The following is a 22,311-nucleotide window of genomic DNA, read 5'->3' on the forward strand; positions in this document are numbered from 1 at the left end:
GAACTTGGCTTGAATTCCTGGGCTCGATCGTAGCGCCACCAGTGGCTTTACGAGTTATGTCTCTTCCATGCCTCTCCTATGACCAATCAGATTCCAGCTCTCGTATCACTTGCTTTTGCTTCAAACAAAATGTCGGCTTACAGTCAAGACGATCTGATCGATAATCACGGTCTATATTGTGATAAAATGGGTCTTACGTCGCGGAGTTCACGAAAAGATTTGGAAAGTATCTGTTGACAACGAGTTGGCGGTGCACATGCTTTGCAAACCCTGTAATCGACCGACATCTGCATTTCAGTTTACGAACCGGATTTCGATTTCATAGCGGGATTTTGATTCCTTAATACCATAGGTTGGAAACTTGACTTTTATCGTCAGTTAGCTATCTTGCATCGGGAACATGAAGATATTAATGCAACAACGTTTGTTTTTAGTGACACGTTTAATATCAAAAGGATATCACATTTAGTAACGAAAAGATACATGGATGAACAACTTCTTTATAACAACCCAATTGATGCTCATGATATCAATCACTGGATCGTCTGGTCAAGATATATTATTTACACATCGCCGTCATATAGCCGGAATATTGCTGAGTGCCGCGTTAAACAACAAACCAACCAATTTTATAACAATTAGGAGAGATTTTCGGTGTAGGTTCTAACACTGTATTCTGTACCATTTTCTTTACTTCTAAACGCCTCCAAAGAAGATATCACATTTGTGTTGTATGTTACTCTTAATATGCCCTCGACAATTTCCCTGCAAATTGAAAACATTCGCCCTTCAAGTGTTTGCATAAGGAGCATTATTTTGCACTATATTTTTTAACCTACACGCTGGCGTAATCACAGCCTGGAATCTCCTCAACAAGAATGTAAACATGTAGAGTTATATTTGTATTAAGCGAAACAGCGCTGATAAATATACAACTTTGATTTAACACCACACAGCCCGAAATTCCAGGCACAGAGGGTATTGTAGTCACTTTAACTGAACAAGGCAAACATTTGTCTAGGTTTTGCCGTGTGTACACGCGCGGATATCCTAACCACGGCATCAATAACAGCATATTCTTGCATTACTGCATTCGTCTGTGATACCTTAACGATTGCCGTTTGTGCCCCATGGAATCACAATGAAATAACTCATCATTCGCCACAACGTCCTATCGGTCTGGGAAACCATAACTGTTCATAAATTGTTCAAAGTAAAGTGTTCCTTTTATAAATAAATCATCTTAGAAGGTTTTTGTTCACCAAGTGGTAGAAGTCAGTAGATTAGAGGTCAGTCAGAAACGTCATCTAACAGAAGGGTTCTGACGCTTGTCAACACTGCGGTTTTCTTGTGCTTCTGAAAATGTCCCTGAAATCTTTGTTCCCACTGCGTATATAAAATTTAGATTTGACTACAAATGTCAGGAATTGTAAACGCCCATAGAAGATCAATATCATCCGAGTTTCTTTCATTAATATTTTGTTTCTATTTTATATTTTATATACAATCAATAATCTTAATTCAACAATTGTTTCTTGTTTGATAAGATCCAGACTGATGATTATATTACGAGTGCCATCAGTGGGGCAGAATACGCTCACCTATTCCCGTACACCTGGGATCATTACAGTTGTGATTCATAAACGCATGCTTATGGTATAATCAGAATTTTACAATTGCCTCAGCTTTTAGCAGAGATTTCGTATGACCACAGCAAGGGTTGTTGTCCTTACACTAAGGCATGTACGTCCTCTTATAGAAGGGTTATGACGCTGGACAACACTGCCGCTTTATTGTGCTTTTGAAGTTGTCCCGGAAATCCTTCGTTCCCACTGCATAGATTAGTGGATTAAGAAACGAATTAGAAAACCCCAATATCAATAAATATGTTCCAATAATTTCCTTTAAGAAACAAGCTTTCTCTCCGGAGACCAACTGAACAACAGTCGCTATCAAGAAAGGACACCACGTGATCAACAGACAGCCAATCACACACAGAAGAGTTTTCACTGACTTCCAGTTCCGGGCGGAAATGCCAAAGATTCCACTTGACTTCCGGGTCACACCGAGTTGCTCTAAAGCATCGATTCGCTTGATGTGGCCTCTTGCACTGCAGTACAATCGAACGTATATGACAAACACTATCAAAATAGGCACCACCCCTATAATGAATATCAGCACAACATATCCAGGTGATACCACGAATAAAAAAGAGCAGTACTGGTTATAAGTCGCATTATTCCAGCCAATCAGAGGCGCGAATCCCACGAGAAGTGACTGTGTGGTGATCCACACCATGGCAAAGACGACTTTCTTCGTTGTCATTATCTGCGTGTATCTCAAAGCACGTGTTATTGCAATATATCGGTCAATGGCAATCCACATGACGCACATCGTGGATGCTTGAATTCCACTGATTGTGAATCCTATTCTGACAAGACACACGTTTAAAGTTGACTCATTTGCCTTCGTCGCCACTGTACCTATTGACACGAAGCCAATACACATGTCTGCTATTCCTAGTGATGTCACAAACCAGTAAGTTGGACGATGGAACTTCCTCTGTAATGCTATGAAGAGTAACACTGCCCCGTTGCTCAGTATGATGCAGATTGACAAGGGTATTAACACAATTCTCTTAACACGTTCGTGATCGTTGTCCCAGTCTGGTTGACATGTTTCGGGAAGAGGTGTTGGTACAAGGGAAGTCATTGAGTCAGATGTTCTTGTCAGGTTATGAAGCAACAACATATTCTTGGCATCCCATCCAATCTCCAAATTCCCTGAATTTATAGCATATTCGTTATCGAAAGTTTACGTAATGCAATAATTATTCAAAACTACATCTTCATGCGCTGACAATCTGCATTGATGTCCTTTTATTCAAAGAGTTTGTTTTTTTATAAATACCACCAAGATAAGGATTAAGACACTTGGAAGCCGGCACGCGGTCACGAGTCTTCTCAGCAGTTGCCAGTTGACCTCCAGGAATGTTTCAAGAGCATCAATCACAGAACAATCTCAGTCTGGATTCCCGATTACTTCCTTGTGGCATATGGCTGATGTTTAATCAGACCTACTGCCAGTTATTTCTCTGTTGTAATCATTCACGTAAACGTTGATATGCTTGATGTCACGACAGACAGGGTTTGTGTACATCGTTGTGTATACACCTATGTATAAACGTCTGTAAACACCGGCTACTTGTCTCCTGTAATTAGAAAATAGACGAATCAATTGAATCGTAAAAAAATTTATTACCGTGACATCAAATGATAAGACTGTTAAAAGATGGGTGGTTTAAAAAGTGTCAAATATGTTTATTGTTTATAGCAGTAATTACAGAATAATTAACACGCCCCATTTTAATTCTGGAAACCCAAAAGTTCAGAAACTCTACGGGCTTTGCCGACTCTCGATCAAAGGTATTTACAAAATTAAACATGCTGTTTTCATGGGAACATACCAAGGAAGAAAAAATGAAAAAAAAAATGTTAAAAAACTCAATATTTACACTATCTCGCCCATGGGTAGGCCCATGGGCAGGCCCATGGGCGAGAATATGTTCCTTTACTCAAAACTCATGTTTTTGTTTCGCAAATACATTAAATGTATTTATTCAAGTATCATGACACATAATTTAACTCATTTTAACTTAATTCAACTATTTTATAGCGATATTGAAATATTTCGACCATGGGCGAGAAAAAGGTTTGGCCCATGGGCGAGAATATGTTCCTTTACTTAAAACTCATGTTTTTGTTTCGCAAATACATTAAATATATTCATTCAAGTATCAAGACGCAAAATTTAACTCATTTTAACTTAATTCAACTATTTTATAGCTATATTGAAATATTTCTCCTATGGGCGAGAAAAAGGTTTGGCCCATGGGCAGGCCCATGGGCGAGAATATGTTCCTTTACTTAAAACTCATGTTTTTGTTTCGCAAATACATTAAATGTATTCATTCAAGTATCAAGACGCAAAATTTAACTCATTTTAACTTAATTCAACTATTTTATAGCGATATTGAAATATTTCGCCCATGGGCGAGAAAAGGTTTGGCCCATGGGCAGGCGCATGGGCGAGAATATTTCCCTTTGCTCAAAACTTGTGTTTTAGTGTCGCATATACATAGTTCTTAGAAGTTTCATGTCACATAATTTAACAAATTTTAACTTAATTCAACTATTTTACGGCGTTATTAAAATATTTCGCCCATGTTTTCGTCAGTCCCTTTAAAGCATCAACTAACTGTGTGCAAAGTATACTGTATCATGTGAAATATGCTTTATATTATATCATTACATTACTATTTAAAAAGGGCATTTGGTTGGATGTTTCCTTTATAGAAGTTCTACAAATTTCACCTGTTTTACATATTGTAGCGATCTTTAATGAATCCGGCCTTACCTCTCAAAACGTTTTGACAGTTTATGATACGAATTCATGTGCGTGTACTCCAATTCATTGGAGTTATTTTCCACAACATTAAAGTTTAGTTAGTTTCTATTTCATTTCCCATTTCATGTCCCGTTGATACATCACACTGGGCAATTACATGGCACTAGGTATGCAATATAGAGTAACGAGTGCGCGTATTTTAATGGAAAAAACTATTCGTTTATTGCATAACGTTTGGCTGAATATCTCACATTCTAACGAAATCTCGAAATAATTATTTAATTACATGCGGTGTCGAACTGACCAGTGGGAATTATGTTTCAATGCGATTGAGGAAAACGTGAGTGAATATTGTGACACTAAAAAAACTTTTACTGCATTGTCACTTTTGGTATGAAAATGGTAATAGTTAAGAAAAACGCAACAGCCTTCTTATGATAATTCTCATATTCTCATTAGTACGTTGTGTCTAATTACAGTGTCGGCCTTATTTACAGGTGATTCTACAATACTTGCTCTCGGTCAATTACAATCTGCCACACCACACGTGAATAAACAGTTATGCAGGTGTTGCTGTGGGCAAATATCTAGCCTGTACATGTATATTTTTTTGTGGATACATGTATTACATATTTTCGTTGATATGTGGATATATTAAGCACAAAGACACAAAACGTTTATGAAAGATGAATTGGTGCCTTGATATATGTATTCAACGAGAACGAATCTTGTATTTTCTCCGCGATCCTGATGTGTATCATCGTTTAATGGGTCATTCATTAAAAGTATGTTGTGATGCGATATCAAAGGAGCCGCTCAATTTACACAGTGTCGTCCGTTTCGCGTGAACTACCAGCCCACCCTGTCTGTAAGAGTTATGTAATCGGTACACACATATATTTGATGCGATGTCAGTGTGTTGTACATGTAGACTGTCGTAGGGTACACATATCTATTGCAAGTTTTAGTACTCATACACTTTCTCTTTTTGTGTTGATATGATTTCTATTTTCGTACATGATATGATTTCATTTTTATCTTTGGCTGCTACGTTTTTATATGTTCGAGTAGCTGTCTGTCCCTCATAAATTGACATAGTTCTGCCTCGCTATTGCATCTCTTGACTGCATGAGATCTACAGCATATAGCGGATCTAACTGCAATTCTTGATTTAACCAAGCGGGTTTGACATTCCAGTAACTGGATTCAGGTTGATTGCAAGATATGCATACCTCGTCATAGTGATTGTTGTGAATTTCTCAAAATTCTGTTTGTTTGTTAGTTGTATAACGCCGCACTTAGCAATATTTCAGCTGTATGACGGCTTTCTGTAAATAAGTCTGGACCAGACAATCCAGTGATTGAAATCATGTGCATCGATCCACGCTATTGGGATACGATGACATGCATCAACCAAGTCAGCGAGCCTGACCACCCGATCCCGGTAGTCGCCTCTTACGACAAGCGCTGTCGCCCTTTTACGCCAAGAATGGGTTGTTGAAGATCTTCACGGGTCCATGGACGCAGGGATTTGTGTAAAGTCATTCAGACAGCATACAATGCCAACTCAAAATTTATACTCAATGTCTCCGCAAAGTAATATAGTACGGAACTTAGAGTACATATGAGATTATACTCAGGTTAGGGAGATGTTTAATCCATATAACGTGTTATTATTCTACCTAACAATGTATTTAATGAAATGAATACAAAACAAACTCAACGGCTAAAAGGTTTCATTGAAAAAACTACCCCTGGTCTTGCCTTATAAAACAACTGCAACCCGACACAGATTAAACGCAACTTACAAACACAATCATAATCTGGTTAATCTGTATCACTCAACAAGTTGGCGCCGCTTATTCTGCCCACAGTATGACAGTATTGGGCAGCTCAGTAATAAGGAGGTAAAACCAGGCAGGTACACTGGTCACACTTGACTGGTCTGTCTGATGATTAGGTCGTCTGTCAATTGGGAGTGAACCATAGCAAGTACTATCTGCGAAACTATTTGCTCCTTTTATGGGACCGATTAATTTTATGACCATGGGCCTCGGCACAAGCGTGGTGATGGAAGACAAGTTATACATGTACATCCGATATGGTGACTGTTTTTCGCTGTTCATATTCTAAATACATCATAATACCACAACATTTTAGTACTACTTGAAACTTTACAATCACTTCAATTTCTACAATAAATTGAACGAGAACAAATGATATATTGCAGATTATTAAATCATTGTCTCTATTATCAGCCGCTACGTTTGTATCGTTTGCATTGTACAAAGAAATATTGTTTCTGTCCTTTTGCAGATTTAGCCTCAGAATGTGCTCATTCGAATTAGGAACGAAAATAATTGCTTATCATGAGTATATATGATACACTGTAGATGTATTCACTTAAAAGTCGTATACGACCTTCGCGAGCGAGTTGAATGATCCAGGTTAATTGGAACGAAGTCTAGAAAGGATTATAAGGTTTTGTATTTGGTAATGTGTAGGTTTGTTAAATTAAATTTTTTTTAATTCCTTTTATTTCAATATGTAAAAACATAATTATGCGCTTAAAAACAGAGCTGACTTGATGGGAGATATGGCGTTAGCCACCTGAGATTGTCTGTTGGACACGGTTTAACCTTACTGTGTCCTCACCCTGGTTGTCGTTACCGTTGTTATAAGGGATTAGGAGCTACGGCTCATTGCATTTTTGGTTACAGTCTGTCTCACTAAAGTGGACATGTGCAGGTGAAATGCCCAAAAATGTGAACTCCAAACAATAATAACCTGAGACGTAATTCAAACTCCTTCCACACTGACACCGCATCAAATATATTTGTGTACCGATTACATAACTCTTACAGACAGGGTGGGGTGGTAGTTCACGCGAAACGGACGACACTGTGTAAATTGAGCGGCTCCTTTGATATCGCATCACAACATACTTTTATTGAATGACCCCATTAAACGATGATACACATCTCGATGAATATTTCAAGGCACTAATTCGTCTTTCATAAACGTTTTTTTTTGTCTTTGTGCTTAATATATCCACATATCAACGAAAATATGTAATACATGTATCCACAAAAAATATACATGTACAGGCTAGATATTTGCCCACAGCAACACCTGCATAACTGTTTATTCACGTGTGGTGTGGCAGATTGTAATTGACCGAGAGCAAGTATTGTAGAATCACCTGTAAATAAGGCCGACACTGTAATTAGACACAACGTACTAATGAGAATATGAGAATTATCATAAGAAGGCTGTTGCGTTTTTCTTAACTATTACCATTTTCATACCAAAAGTGACAATGCAGTAAAAGTTTTTTTAGTGTCACAATATTCACTCACGTTTTCCTCAATCGCATTGAAACATAATCCCCACTGGTCAGTTCGACACCGCATGTAATTAAATAATTATTTCGAGATTTCGTTAGAATGTGAGATATTCAGCCAAACTATGTATATGCGACACTAAAACACAAGTTTTGAGCAAAGGGAAATATTCTCGCCCATGCGCCTGCCCATGGGCCAAACTTTTTCTCGCCCATGGGCGAAATATTTCAATAACGCTATAACATAGTTGAATTAAGTAAAATTTAGTAACATTATGTGCCATGAAAATGGTAAGAACACCTGCATGTATTTGCGAAACAAAAACATAAGTTTTAAGTAAAGGAAAATATTCTCGCCCATGGGCCAAACCTTTTTCTCGCCCATGGGCGAAATATTTCAATATCGCTATAAAATAGTTGAATTAAGTTAAAATGAGTTAAATTTTGTGTCTTGATGCTTGAATGAATACATTTAATGTATTTGCGAAACAAAAACATGAGTTTTAAGTAAAGGAACATATTCTCGCCCATGCGCATGCCCATGGGCCAAACCTTTTTCTCGCCCATGGGCGAAATATTTCAATAACGCTATTACATAGTTGAATTAAGTAAAATTTAGTAACATTATGTGCCATGAAAATGGTAAGAACACCTGCATGTATTTGCGATACAAAAACATGAGTTTTAAGTAAAGGAAAATATTCTCGCCCATGGGCCAAACCTTTTTCTCGCCCATGGGCGAAATATTTCAATATCGCTATAAAATAGTTGAATTAAGTTAAAATGAGTTAAATTTTGTGTCTTGATACTTGAATGAATATATTTAATGTATTTGCGAAACAAAAACATGAGTTTTGAGTAAAGGAACATATTCTCGCCCATGGGCCAGTCTTCGCCCATGGGCCTGCCCATGGGCAACACTTCGCCCATGGGCCTGCCCATGGGCGAGATAGTGTAAATATTGAGTTTTTTAACATTTTTTTTTTCATTTTTTCTTCCTTGGTATGTTCCCATGAAAACAGCATGTTTAATTTTGTAAATACCTTTGACCGAGAGTCGGCAAAGACCGTAGAGCTTCTGGACTTTTGGGTTTCCAGAATTAAAATGGGACGTGTTAGATGTATTTTTATATAAAAAGAAAAAACAGCCTACATTTTCTGCCGAAACAGATTCCATTTGGCGTAAAGAGGTTGGTTTGTTGTTTAACGCCGCACTCCGCTATATTCCAGCTCCATGACGACGGTCTCTAAATAATCGAGTCTGGACCAGAAATTCCAGTGATTAATATCATGAGCATCGATCCACACACTTGGGATAAGATGACATGCATCAACCAAGTGAGCGAGCCTGACCACCCGATCCCGTTAGCTGCCTTTTACGACAAGCATATTTGCCTTTTACGGCAAGCATGGGTAGCTGAAGACCTATTCTAAACCGGTACTACACGGGTCAGTCTGCGCATGTGCTTGTATTATACACTATATTCACCGTACACAATATAATGATAATGGCAGAGGGTCCATTTCTGGGGTCAACTACCACGACTGGTCTAGGCCAAAACATTTCCTTATAAGTTAGAAAAATGCTTCTGTGTTTATTATGAAACTCGGGGACTTCAGTCCACCAGCAAACCAAAGTGACAAAACCATTTCCATATTCGGTAGCAATATTTGCTAAAAGCAGAGTCGATTGTACCATTTCGACTATATCATGAGCATGTGTTTATAAATCCCTATCAAATAGTGATATTGCCAGGTGTATGCGAAAAAGATGAGCGTATCCTGACCCAGCGGTGGCACCCGTCACGCAAGCAAATCAATTGTTCACCCCAAAAACATGGAAACCCTTGGTACAGGTCAAAATAGGGAATTGTATCGGACACCATTACTGTACTCCCTATTTCTACTATAAAACTTTATGAAGCCTTGAACATTGTAACCCTGATCTAACACCTTTTAAGCCATTATCTATATCATTGCCTAAGTACATCATCTTTATGATAATTCTTAATTAATACCTCAAGGTTTTTTTCTTGTTTGAATCGGTTTCCGAAACAAATGAAGTAAAATGACACATTCCTTTGATATTCTGTGATTTGTTTCTTTGGTACAAAAATCAGAATATTTGTGGGGAAATAGGCCCTTTTCTCAAAAGTATGTTTGTGAGTCATAAACATTTGTGCTTATAAAGTAAAATATTTCTTGTGTTTGACATTTTGATATATATATATCGCTATGCGTTTAATCGTTCTGTGGGTAGATCTGGATCGAAGTAAACAATGCTGGTTGGACGAGTCGGTAATTTAATTGATTACGTGTTATGTATACCGACAGCTTGGATTGATATTTCTCACTGGATTGTGTAGATCAAAGTCGATTATTTACCGGCCGCAGTCACATAGCTGGAATACTGCTGACTGCAGCGTTACACAACAAAGAAAATGAATTTGTTATCGAATAGGATAACACAGTATCGGTTCGCAGTTTATCGACCGTCAATATTTCCCAGCGCAATGTCTACACACCTGTTTACCTGATCTCAATTACAAGTGAATTATGCCGAGCAAACATTCATATATCAGAACACGAAGGATTTGGAAGCAATATATGGACAAGCACTCTTTGTAATCAACTGAAGAGCTTAGAGCCATAAGGGCCAATGTCATGTGGAGTCTGTTTTGAGAAAAGTGATGAAAACACATAATATTATGTATGTTAATGAACATTTTTTTACCGATAAATTCCTAGACGTTAAAGCATTCTGACAGCAGAGATATAAATGTTGTTGTAAAAAACATTCAAAAAAGGAAATAAACTTGCGTTTTTAATTTGTGTAAGGGTGAAAAGGGCCAATGTCTGTATTTTGGCCCTTTTTGACCCTCAGGCATTTGCAGGGGATTTAACATGTGAGATTGATAAACTACTACCGAAACCACATACAGATCCCCTAAACAAGGAATGACATCAGTGTATGCTACATAGTCCTCACATAACATCCGTTGAATAAAAACATCATAAGAACAACCTGAGTATCTCACTATGGCCGACACGATCAATGTGAGATTCAAAGATCCCAGTAATGGTGTGGTGATTTGGATGATCATTTGAAGATGATTATTATTTGTTTGTTGTTTTGGGGGTCGGGCAGCCTAGTGGTTAAAGCGTTTGCTCGTCACGCCGAAGACCTGGGTTCGATTCCCGACATGGGTACAATGTGTGAAGCCCATTTCTGGTGTCCCCCGCCGTCATACTGCTGTAATATTGCTAAAGGCGGCGTAAAACCATACTCACTCACTGTTTGTTGTTTAACGCCACACTCAGCAATATTCCAGCTATATGACGGCGATCTGTATATGGGCTGAAGTAAGTTCACGTATTGCTGCAGAATATGTCTGACTGTCACTGTTATTTAAATGCAATCTTTCACTTTGTTCACCAGTATAGGTCCTCTCATAGGCTTGCAGCCAATTACAAATTAAAAACGTCAAAGAGAATAATAAGTCTCACTTAATATCTTTAATAAGTAGACCCCAATAGTCTCGAGTACCTGCCGCAATAGATTACACTGGGCGTAAAAGACAATATTATGATGGCAATTATATGAATGGATCAATGACAATCAGTGATGACAGCAGATGTTTCTCGAAAAGGGTTAGCATGTATTATGCCCGTATCACCACGAACTGTTTATGATCTAACGCCGCATCCAGCAATATTCTTGCCCTACGACGACGACCTGTGAACAATGGACGAATCTGGACCAGGCAATTGACTGATAGCGATCCTGGACCAGACACGCCAGAGACATGATTGCGGGTTTACTGACCTTGTTGAAACTAAGAACCAGATGTTAAACTTGATTTACTTCTGCTGCTTACAGGTAAAGAGAAACACTCGTAACAGCAGGTATTCGCTTGTGAAGTCGAATGATTTCTCCAATTGTTCACGTAAAAACCGATTCAGAATTGAAGTGCCAAAACAGTAACAACGGTTCTGTGTTTATTCATGAATGTCGAACTCAACTGTCAGTGTTTACACCATTTCCAGTATACGACCTCGTGAAAAACGTATTAACGTCAAAATATATCTTTCATACGCTTATAAACGTCAGTTTCGCTGTCATTTGACTGGTCTCACGTGTAAGATTATCAGTAACCAATTATTCTTAAGAATTTGGAATTGTTAATACCTGCGCAATACATTAGGTGTGTTAGGCTTGACCGCAATTTTACAGAATTGTGTTATAACAGTTGTCAAAGGCAATGATGTGTACATTTAAGAAGTAAAGTAAACATTTTCAGTTTTCAAAAAATTCACACCATCACAGTTACCTCTGCCTCAGGGTAATCACAGTCACCGTGACAATATCAATCTGCGTGCATAGATGAGCAACAAAGCCCCGTCTATATACACGAACTAAGTACATGTATTCCAGTCTATATACCCGAGCTATATCTTCCAGTATGTATACCCGAGCAATATCTACCAGTGTGTACACCTGAGCTATATCTACCAGTATGTACACCCGAGCTACATCTACCAGTATGTACACCCGAGCTACATCTACCAGTATGTACACCCGAGCAATATCTGCCAGTATGTACACCCGAGCTATATCTTCCAGTATGTATACCCGAGCTATATCTACCAGTATGCACACCCGAGCTATATGTACCAGTATGCACATTCGAGCTATATCTACCAGTATGTACACCCGAGCTATATCTACCAGTATGTAAACCGGAGCTATATCTACCAGTATGTACACCCCAGCCATATCTTCCAGTATTTATACCCGAGCTATATCTACCAGTATGTACACCCGAGCTATATCTACCAGTATACATATTTGAGTATACATATATATGGGTAGAATAGGTCTTCAGCACCCCATGCTTGCCGTGAAAGGCGACAATGCTTGTCGTAAGAGGCGACTAACGGGATCGGGTGATCAGACTCGCTGACTTGATTGATGCATGTCATCGTTTCCCAAATGCTCGGATCGATGATCAAGATGTCAATCATTTGATTGTCTGGTCCTGACTCGTTTATTTACAGACCTCCGTCACATAGCTGGAATATTGCTGAGTGCGACGTTAAACAACAAAACAAACATCATAGCTCCGACTTTTGACTTTTTCTTTATGGCGTTTCATACTCCAATGAACTCGCTCTATGAGAAAATCAGTACTTAATTATATAAACAATTAAGATGTCAACTGACAGAATGTCCGCTTCCTTAATACGGTTGTACTCGTAGGTACAGACTAGTTGTACAGGTTGAGACTAGTAATAAGATCTGCAGTTAGTGTAGGTCAAGACAAGTGCAATCCAGATTGATTGAGAAACTGTGTGTCTGTAAGTAGGTAATCGATAATTACTGTAATGACCCTGATCATACAGTTGGACAAACAAACAAACAAAGTGGGACCAAATGGAAGAATGTACCCGACTTAGGTCATTTCGTTCATTCAAATAAGACTCTACTCAAAACAGTCAAGTACAATTATCTATGTCATTACCAACATTGCACAACAAAAAGTATCTTTTTGACATAAGGCTCCCATGGTAGAGATCTAGTCTACATTAAAATATATTTTTCTCTTCAGTTCCGGAAATTGTGGATAAGTAATACGATTATGTTAATATGATCCACACAGAAGGAATGATCCTTAGCCCTGCAATGACTCCGTCAGTGGCTAATTCGATAGAAATAAGCTGGTGATGTTAATGAACATTCTAGCTCATAATCCATGACTATTTCTTCGGAGTCATTTCTAAGCTACCATTTACCAATATGTGTTTTTGCTGTAGTTTTTGATACCTGTTTAAGATGTTTTACAAATTAAAACGATGTTTTCCTGGGCAGCAATTGGGATGTCGAGCATTTATATCACTGTTCTTACAACAAGACCCCCATTATGATAGCCGGTATCATATTGCCATGACTATATGTTTCTGCTGCATGTATATGTACTTCAATAGCCGGTATCATATTGCCATGACTATGTGTTTCTGCTGCATGAATATGTACTTCAATAGCCGGTATCATATTGCCATGACTATATGTTTCTGCTGCATCTATATGTACTTCAGTAGCCGGTATCATATTGCCATGACTATATGTTTCTGCTGCATGTATATGTACTTCAATAGCCGGTATCATATTGCCATGACTATATGTTTCTGCTGCATGTATATGTACTTCAATAGCCGGTATCATATTGCCATGACTATATGTTTCTGCTGCATGTATATGTACTTCAATAGCCGGTATCATATTGCCATGACTATATGTTTCTGCTGCATGTATATGTACTTCAATAGCCGGTATCATATTGCCATGACTATATGTTTCTGCTGCATCTATATGTACTTCTATAGCCGGTATCATATTGTCATGACTATATGTTTCTGCTGCATGTATATGTACTTCAATAGCCGGTATCATATTGCCATGACTATATGTTTCTGCTGCATCTATATGTACTTCAATAGCCGGTATCATATTGCCATGACTATATGTTTCTGCTGCATCTATATGTACTTCAATAGCCGGTATCATATTGCCATGACTATATGTTTCTGCTGCATGTATATGTACTTCAATAGCCGGTATCATATTGCCATGACTATATGTTTCTGCTGCATCTATATGTACTTCAATAGCCGGTATCATATTGCCATGACTATATGTTTCTGCTGCATGTATATGTACTTCCATAGCCGGTATCATATTGCCATGACTATATGTTTCTGCTGCATGTATATGTACTTCAATAGCCGGTATCATATTGCCATGACTATATGTTTCTGCTGCATCTATATGTACTTCAATAGCCGGTATCATATTGCCATGACTATATGTTTCTGCTGCATCTATATGTACTTCAGTAGCCGGTATCATATTGCCATGACTATATGTTTCTGCTGCATGTATATGTACTCCAATAGCCGGTATCATATTGCCATGACTATATGTTTCTGCTGCATCTATATGTACTTCAATAGCCGGTATCATATTGCCATGACTATATGTTTCTGCTGCATCTATATGTACTTCAGTAGCCGGTATCATATTGCCATGACTATATGTTTCTGCTGCATCTATATGTACTTCAGTAGCCGGTATCATATTGCCATGACTATATGTTTCTGCTGCATCTATATGTACTTCAATAGCCGGTATCATATTGCCATGACTATATGTTTCTGCTGCATCTATATGTACTTCAGTAGCCGGTATCATATTGCCATGACTATATGTTTCTGCTGCATGTATATGTACTCCAATAGCCGGTATCATATTGCCATGACTATATGTTTCTGCTGCATCTATATGTACTTCAATAGCCGGTATCATATTGCCATGACTATATGTTTCTGCTGCATCTATATGTACTTCAGTAGCCGGTATCATATTGCCATGACTATATGTTTCTGCTGCATCTATATGTACTTCAGTAGCCGGTATCATATTGCCATGACTATATGTTTCTGCTGCATCTATATGTACTTCAATAGCCGGTATCATATTGCCATGACTATATGTTTCTGCTGCATCTATATGTACTTCAATAGCCGGTATCATATTGCTATGACTATATGTTTCTGGTGCATGTATATGTACTTCAATTGCAGCTTCCATTTCTAACTAGAATATTGTGGCTAACTGATACTCTTGCATCTGCTACTGACATCACCAGCAAAGTCTGCCACAATGTGTGTGGCCAATACTAAAACGATAAAGTTACAGGGAGCAGTATGCCCCGTACCAGTAGAATGTGTGAACCCTATTTCTTTGAAGCCTGTGATGATTACTTGCTTCTGACACTACTGGTCCTGATTCACAGGTGTTTCTGCTTCACATACGTGTATAAACACAACTGGTATCCTAATGTAGCTGCTTGAAATAATACTGCTCTTGCTTCACATTCGAATCTCAATGACATCAAGTATCCCCAATAGTGCTGCCTCACATTCCACTATGACAACAAGTATTCCCAGTAGTGCTGCCTCACATTTCACTATGACAAACAAGTATTCCCAAAAGTGCTGCCTCACATTTCACTACGACAACAAGTATTCCAAATAGTGCTGCCTCACATTTCACTATGACATCAAATATTCCCAATAGTGCTGCCTCGCATTTCACTATGACAACAAGTATTCCAAATAGTGCTGCCTCACATTTTACTATGACAACAAGTATTCCAAATAGTGCTGCCTCACATTCCACTATGACATCAAGTATTCCCAATAGTGCTGCCTCACATTTCACTATGCCATCAAGTATTCCCAATAGTGCTGCCTCGCATTTCACTATGACAACAAGTATTTCCAATAGTGCTGCCTCACATTCCACTATGACAACACGTATTCCCAATAGTGCTGCCTCACATTCCACTATGACAACAAGTATTCCCAATAGTGCTGCCTCACATTCAACTATGACAACAAGTATTCCCAATAGTGCTGCCTCACATTCCACTATGACAAACAAGTATTTCCAATAGTGCTGCCTCACATTCCACTATGACAACACGTATTCCCAATAGTGCTGCCTCACATTCCACTATGACAACAAGTATTCCCAATAGTGCTGCCTCACATTCAACTATGACAACAAGTATTCCCAATAGTGGTGCCTCACATTCCACTATGACAACAAGTATTCCCAATAGTGGTTCTTTTTGAATACGTGTTTGTCATATTAGAATGTGGCATCAATAGAGGTAAAAGTGCTACTTCGCACTCTATATTACAAACAAGTACTCTCAAAAGTGCTGCTGATTCAGATGTAACTGTTACAGACAAGTATTCTCAAAAGTGCTGCCTCATTTTCCAATATCACAAACACATATCCACAATACCGCTGCTTCTAATGCTACTGTTATTTTTTCAAACTTCCATTACCAGTCATTTCGTGCCACTTCTTACCCTAATATCGCTGCTTCGCATACTACTGACATAATCCCCAACTGTTGCTGCGAATTCAACAATGAACCTTTATTACCTGAAGCCAAATATGCCAAGAATGGTAAACGTAAACTAACAGAGTACGGCGTGGGACACATCACCTGTCATATTGTATATATGCGTCATACACGCAAGTATTCAACCCTTTGGCTCTCTGATATCTCGCAGGTCCTTTGGCATGAAACAGATGAAACTCTAGCTAATCCACTGTTATTATACCCAATGCACATACATAAAAATACCCATGAAGATCCAGGTTAGAATAGGTCTTCCGCAACCCATACTTCCCGAAAAAGGCGATTATGCTTGTTGTAAGAGGCGACTAACGGGATCGGGGGCTTGCTGACTGGGTTGATGCATGTCACTGTATCCCAATTGCGTGGATTGATGCCCATGATATCAATCACTGGATTGTATGGTCCACACTCGATTATTTACAGACCGCCATCATATAGCTGGAATATTGCTGAGTGCGGCGTTAAACACCAAACAAACAGAACATAAAAACACACAATGACTTAAAATCTCACATCATTCACTAATCTATTTAAAATCTCCCAGAAACTGTATCCTAACATGTGGTCATAATTGTAAAGGCCCACTTAATTATCTGGACTCAAACAGTGATGTTTGAAAATTTAAGTGATCCCTGCCATAATAAAATGCAGCACTGTAGATACACGTCGATATACAATTATTAAACACAGAAATGTTTACCTTGCCAACAAGTATCCGTCTCGGGTTCTTCGTTAAGAGTTCGTTCAAACACAAGATACCAGGTTTCGTTACCATTATCGTCCGGCCGACAGCCTTCGCGTTGCTTTATATCAAACCTTCATTCTATATGGGGCACCCACATGGCTACGTGAGTGTTTGTAGCTGTGCAAGGAGCTGTTTAGGCCGGAGCCATAGCGAGGCCACTGTGATGTATAGCCAATATACATTACCCGTAGATAACAATCTGCTGTTGATATAAGTTTAGATCACGGAAGGGGACTTATGGACCGATCATTTTATTTTCTGGAGGCGGGTTTGGTTGAACTTTTTTTCGACTGAGGAATATTTTTTTGTCACTGCTTCAAGACATGTCTTGTTCCCTGAGAGTAGATGATTCGTGAAATATATCCCCTACGCCAAATGGTCAGTACTCTAGTATTCAGTGGATACTAACGAGTAACAACTACGTCGTTGGGGACATTACATAATTGGACCAGTTGAGACAGTGGTTGATAGCATGAGCATCGAACTATACAGGAGGGGTAAGATGATAGGAACATATGGTATCATATGTTGTAAAGATCCGCTCGCCATGGAATTGGGGTCATGGTAAGTAATGCCACAATATTTATTGACATAAGAATGTGCACATGTGTAACTGTACATACATGTATGTGTGCATGAATATGTTTACGTTCACTATGGTGTGGGGGCGGTCGGGTAGCCTAGTGGTTAAAGCGTTCACTCGTCACGCCGAAGACCCGGGTTCTATTCCCGACATGGGTACAATGTGTGAAGCCCATTTGTGGTGTCCCCCGCCGTGATATTGCTGGAATATTGCTAAAAGCGGCGTAAAACCATACTCTCTCACTCACTCACTCACTCACTCACTCACTCACTCACTCACTCACTCACTCACTCACTCACCCACCCACCCACCCACCCAAGCACCCACCCACCCACCCACTCACTCACTCACTCACTCACTCACTCACTCACTCACTCACTCACTCACTCACTCACTCACTCACTCACTCACTCACTCTGGTGTGTAAATAGCGCGATTTAAAAAAATGAAAGGTTGTTTTTCCAATCGAATGAGCAGAGAGTTACCTTACAAAACCTTCCCATGAACCATCATGTGCCCACAACCTTTGACACCTTGAAACTGTGTCCGTCCAGCTCTGGATGTCCGCATATAATTTGGGATTGCAGTATACTAGATATCTACTATAAATACTATACTAGTATCCAAAACTGTTGCCATTTGTTTAGTGTTTGCGAAACAACTGACATCAATTAGATCATTCCCTGGCGATGGCAAAAACGTTCACAACATCATACAAACAGTGCAAACTTGCACTTGTGTCAATTTACATATGCACCTGTTCCAGACATGGAGCAAGTTTGTATATATACACAAGAGTAAACGAGTTGACATGACTGGTATATTCACGTGTGTATAAATACATACACATGCAAATATACCACAGTATAGAGGTACAAATGAACGGGGTATTATCAAGATGAACTGGTCTTGATTGCAAGTGTTGTATTGTAATGGTTTAACGTCGATAAATGCATGTGATACTTCATACCAGCACGGCGTGTCGGTGTGGTGGGAGGGAGCCAGGTGTAGCGCAGGCATGTCATGCTTTGGTTGAAACCCACGAGCACCAGTAAATGCTCACACCAAGGATTATAATCAGGACGATGGTGGAATTCGAATCCAAATAATAGATACTGGCACGACTAAGTCTAATTGTGAACATCCGGAAATAGAAGCCGTGATGTGAAGACGAACAGACAATCTTGACATGTCAGAAAAACATGACAAAATAGTGTTCGATAGTGAATGATGCTTTTTTGTGGTATAAGCAGATAGCAAATGATACTTTAATGTTCTTTATGGGACGACGGCAAAGGATACTTAGTATGTCAAACACTGTAAATACTGGACGTGTTTGTAGACACACCTCCACCACCCGTGTATACCTTGGTGGTCAAAGCGTTCGCTCCTCACGCTGAAGACCTGTGTTCGATTTCCCAGATGGATACAATGCGTGAAGCCCATTTCTGGTGTCCCCTGCCGTCTATTGCCGTCTGTTGCCGTCTATTGCTGGAAATACTGCTAAGGGCGGCGAACACCATACTCACTCACTCACTCACTCACTCACTCGTGTTAAATTCAACTGATGAAATGCTGCCGTCACTAACTGACGGATGTCAAAGAAGACCAACTGCGTGCAAACCTACCACAACCTGACATTGCACATCTTCCCGAAGCAAGGGCTTTCACTGACTATAAAAGTCCAGTTTCCACCCTTGCCGAACTAGGCTGGAATTCCGGAGCTACATTTTGGCTGGCCTTACGAGTCTATGCATAGTCCAATCGAAATCGCGTAACGAACTAGACATCCAGTTACTTAACAACATTGATTTCCGTCGACTTCAGGATTTGCAAATTGTGTACCGCCAACAGGGCGTCGACAGATATTTTGCAAACCTGTTCATATTTTTTATCAAGGTGCAATTTGCGGGGTAAGCCCATTTTAGTTTAATATAGATCTTGATTATCAAACAGATCGTCTTGACTGGGCCCCGCCATTTTGTTTGAAGCAAATGGCCTCAGACCACAGTTACCCCCCCTCAGTTTTACCATGAACCGGAAGGAAAATAGGAGAATATAGTACCCCGTTGAAATGGGCTGTTCAGCCTGTGGCAATTTTTTTGGAGTGACTTGTGATAGCTTAAATGAAAGATAAGACATTGTAGTTTGCTGTCAATTTTTTGTTAGCCCCAATCTGTGAAGGTATTGATTCCAGCTTCCCATGATTTGACCCCAAGTTGAAGGCCGCTGTGTGTGTTTCGGCTCGAAACTTCCGGTGAGCATTGTTGACAGTGGTTACTGCGAAAGCAAGGTGGTGGATGCTGGACGTAACTTTGCGTTTTAAGTGACAAGTGGCAGGTTGGTCAGCATGCAACAGGAGAACAGCCTACGACTGATAATAATTATGGTGGGCTGTCATGTCACTGTAGATAGCAAAGAAGGAAATTAATTGTGGTCTGAGGCCTGAAATGCAAATGATAGGAGAAGGGCATAGAAGGGACATAACTCGTAAAAGCCAATGGTGGCGCTGCGATCGAGCCTGGGCATTCCAGCCCAGTTCGACAAGGGTGGATTTTTATGGTCAGTTAACTCCCTTGCCTCAGGTATATGGACATTGCAGCAATGTATTGAGCAGATGATCGCAAGGCTGTAGCACATGCTGCGGGAGACATTTTGCCGCTAAATCTGAGCGTTAAACGCTGCAACTGAAATAACACGATATTGAAATATATTATTCCTGATACAATAATGGTTTCGGAGACAATTTATCAAAATTCCATGCAGTTATATTATTGGATATTTGCTAAAGGAATAACAGGCAGATTGGAAGAATACAGTGTACAGCTTATTTCTTTTTTTCAGATTAGTTTTTGAGAAAATACACACGATAATATCAATCCTTGCAGGAAATACAATTTAAATGGTAAATCATCATGTCTACTATTTTATCGCAAAGTTTTTCTAACCAAGTTTGTTGTCACCCGTTCGTTCACCTGAATTCTCTGAAGGGGTACGATGTAGTTTTTTACTATGCATAATACTTGAATAATCGTATGTATTTTAAAATAAAGAGTTTTTTAGCCTCCGTAGAATTTTGGTACAGGGGGTGGTTACTGACAAGGGATTCAGACATCCGTAAAATAGACAATAATTTACGAGTGACGAGGAATGACGGATTATCTGTCCCGAGTGAAATTAAAGTCCCGAGCCTTGTGTAGTTCAAACTGTTTGACATGGCTGTCAGTCGCCTCAAGGTCACTGACTGGGAACAGATAACCGAAGCTTTTCGCCTGCACATTCTCAGCAACATCAAACTGTGTAAACTGATTCTACAACAAATAAGGTTTATTTGACAGACTCTTTCAAGCGAGCATATGCCTTACATTTTAAAACAACAATAAATATTTCTGGAACATTGGAACATGACGTGGCCTTGACCTTAAACTGAAAGATCTAGGCCAGAGTGTTTATGCAGCATTTTCACGAAAGTTAACCGTAAATGTCCAAGACCATTGGAGAAAGAGTTCTTTCTGAGTCCGAAGATATGTCAACAATGCGCCGACGTTTGGGGGCAGTGGAACTAACGTCCGACTGGGCAGGCTTGGAAATACTTCGGTTGAACACGCCGCCGTAGATCGGGCCAGAAAACAGGCAGTGGATCATATCCGTTGTTGCTTGCTGCGAGTGTGAAGAAATCACAACATCGTGTTTTTGTAGGGAGGCGGATACAGGAACAACATGCGAAGATCGTTCAAGGGTCGGGATGCGACTGATTGACATAGGCCTAGCTGAATCCGAAAGTGGCTTCCCTGCGTGCACTGGTTTTGGACAAAATGTTGGAGATACCACGGTGTTGATCTTCAGTGATTCGTGAATATGTGTTTATAGAATGTATATTTTTGTGCCCAGACACTTGCATTATGGGTGGACTGGAACACCCTTACAGTGGTTGCATCATGTGTTTCCTAGCGCTGTGATTACTAATGCGTTTGGAAGTCATGTTTTTTTCCTAACTGGCTGCCTTTTGAACCAGGATTCCCTCTAGTGTTTGTTGCGAGATGGAATGGATCATCCCTCCCCGAAAAATTTCAATGTTTTTGAAATAACCTAGCTAAAACTACCGTTGAATAAGTTCTTGATAATGGGGATACTTCCGAGCCCTGGCTGAGGACTTTAAACATTAAAACTCGAGGGAAAAGATCAAACACATCCACTCGAAAAAGCGCAAACGCCGTCGATAATGCAGTGTAATTATA

General features: G+C 39.4%; 1 protein-coding gene across 1 annotated transcript; it reads right to left on the reverse strand.

Moving 5' to 3' along the window:
* Window positions 1-423: 423 nt before the first annotated feature.
* Window positions 424-17,604, reverse strand: LOC124111064 (glucose-dependent insulinotropic receptor-like). The gene is made up of 2 exons (XM_048391507.1): window positions 17,446-17,604; window positions 424-3,211 (listed from the first exon to the last, which is right to left on the reverse strand). The coding sequence occupies exon 2, from the start codon at window positions 2,749-2,751 to the stop codon at window positions 1,765-1,767; it is 987 nt and encodes a 328-aa protein (XP_048247464.1). The 5' UTR covers window positions 2,752-3,211; window positions 17,446-17,604; the 3' UTR covers window positions 424-1,764.
* Between the last annotated feature and the right edge of the window lie 4,707 nt (window positions 17,605-22,311).

The sequence above is a fragment of the Haliotis rufescens genome, unplaced genomic scaffold (genome assembly GCF_023055435.1).
Source record: "Haliotis rufescens isolate VD_foot unplaced genomic scaffold, xgHalRufe1.0.p SCAF_9, whole genome shotgun sequence".
In the NCBI taxonomy this organism is placed as follows: Eukaryota; Metazoa; Mollusca; class Gastropoda; order Lepetellida; family Haliotidae; genus Haliotis; species Haliotis rufescens.

Bases quoted from the DNA above. Each gene is read 5' to 3' on its own strand.
- LOC124111064 (XM_048391507.1), bottom strand. From the start codon at position 2,751: ATGTTGTTGCTTCATAACCTGACAAGAACATCTGACTCAATGACTTCC.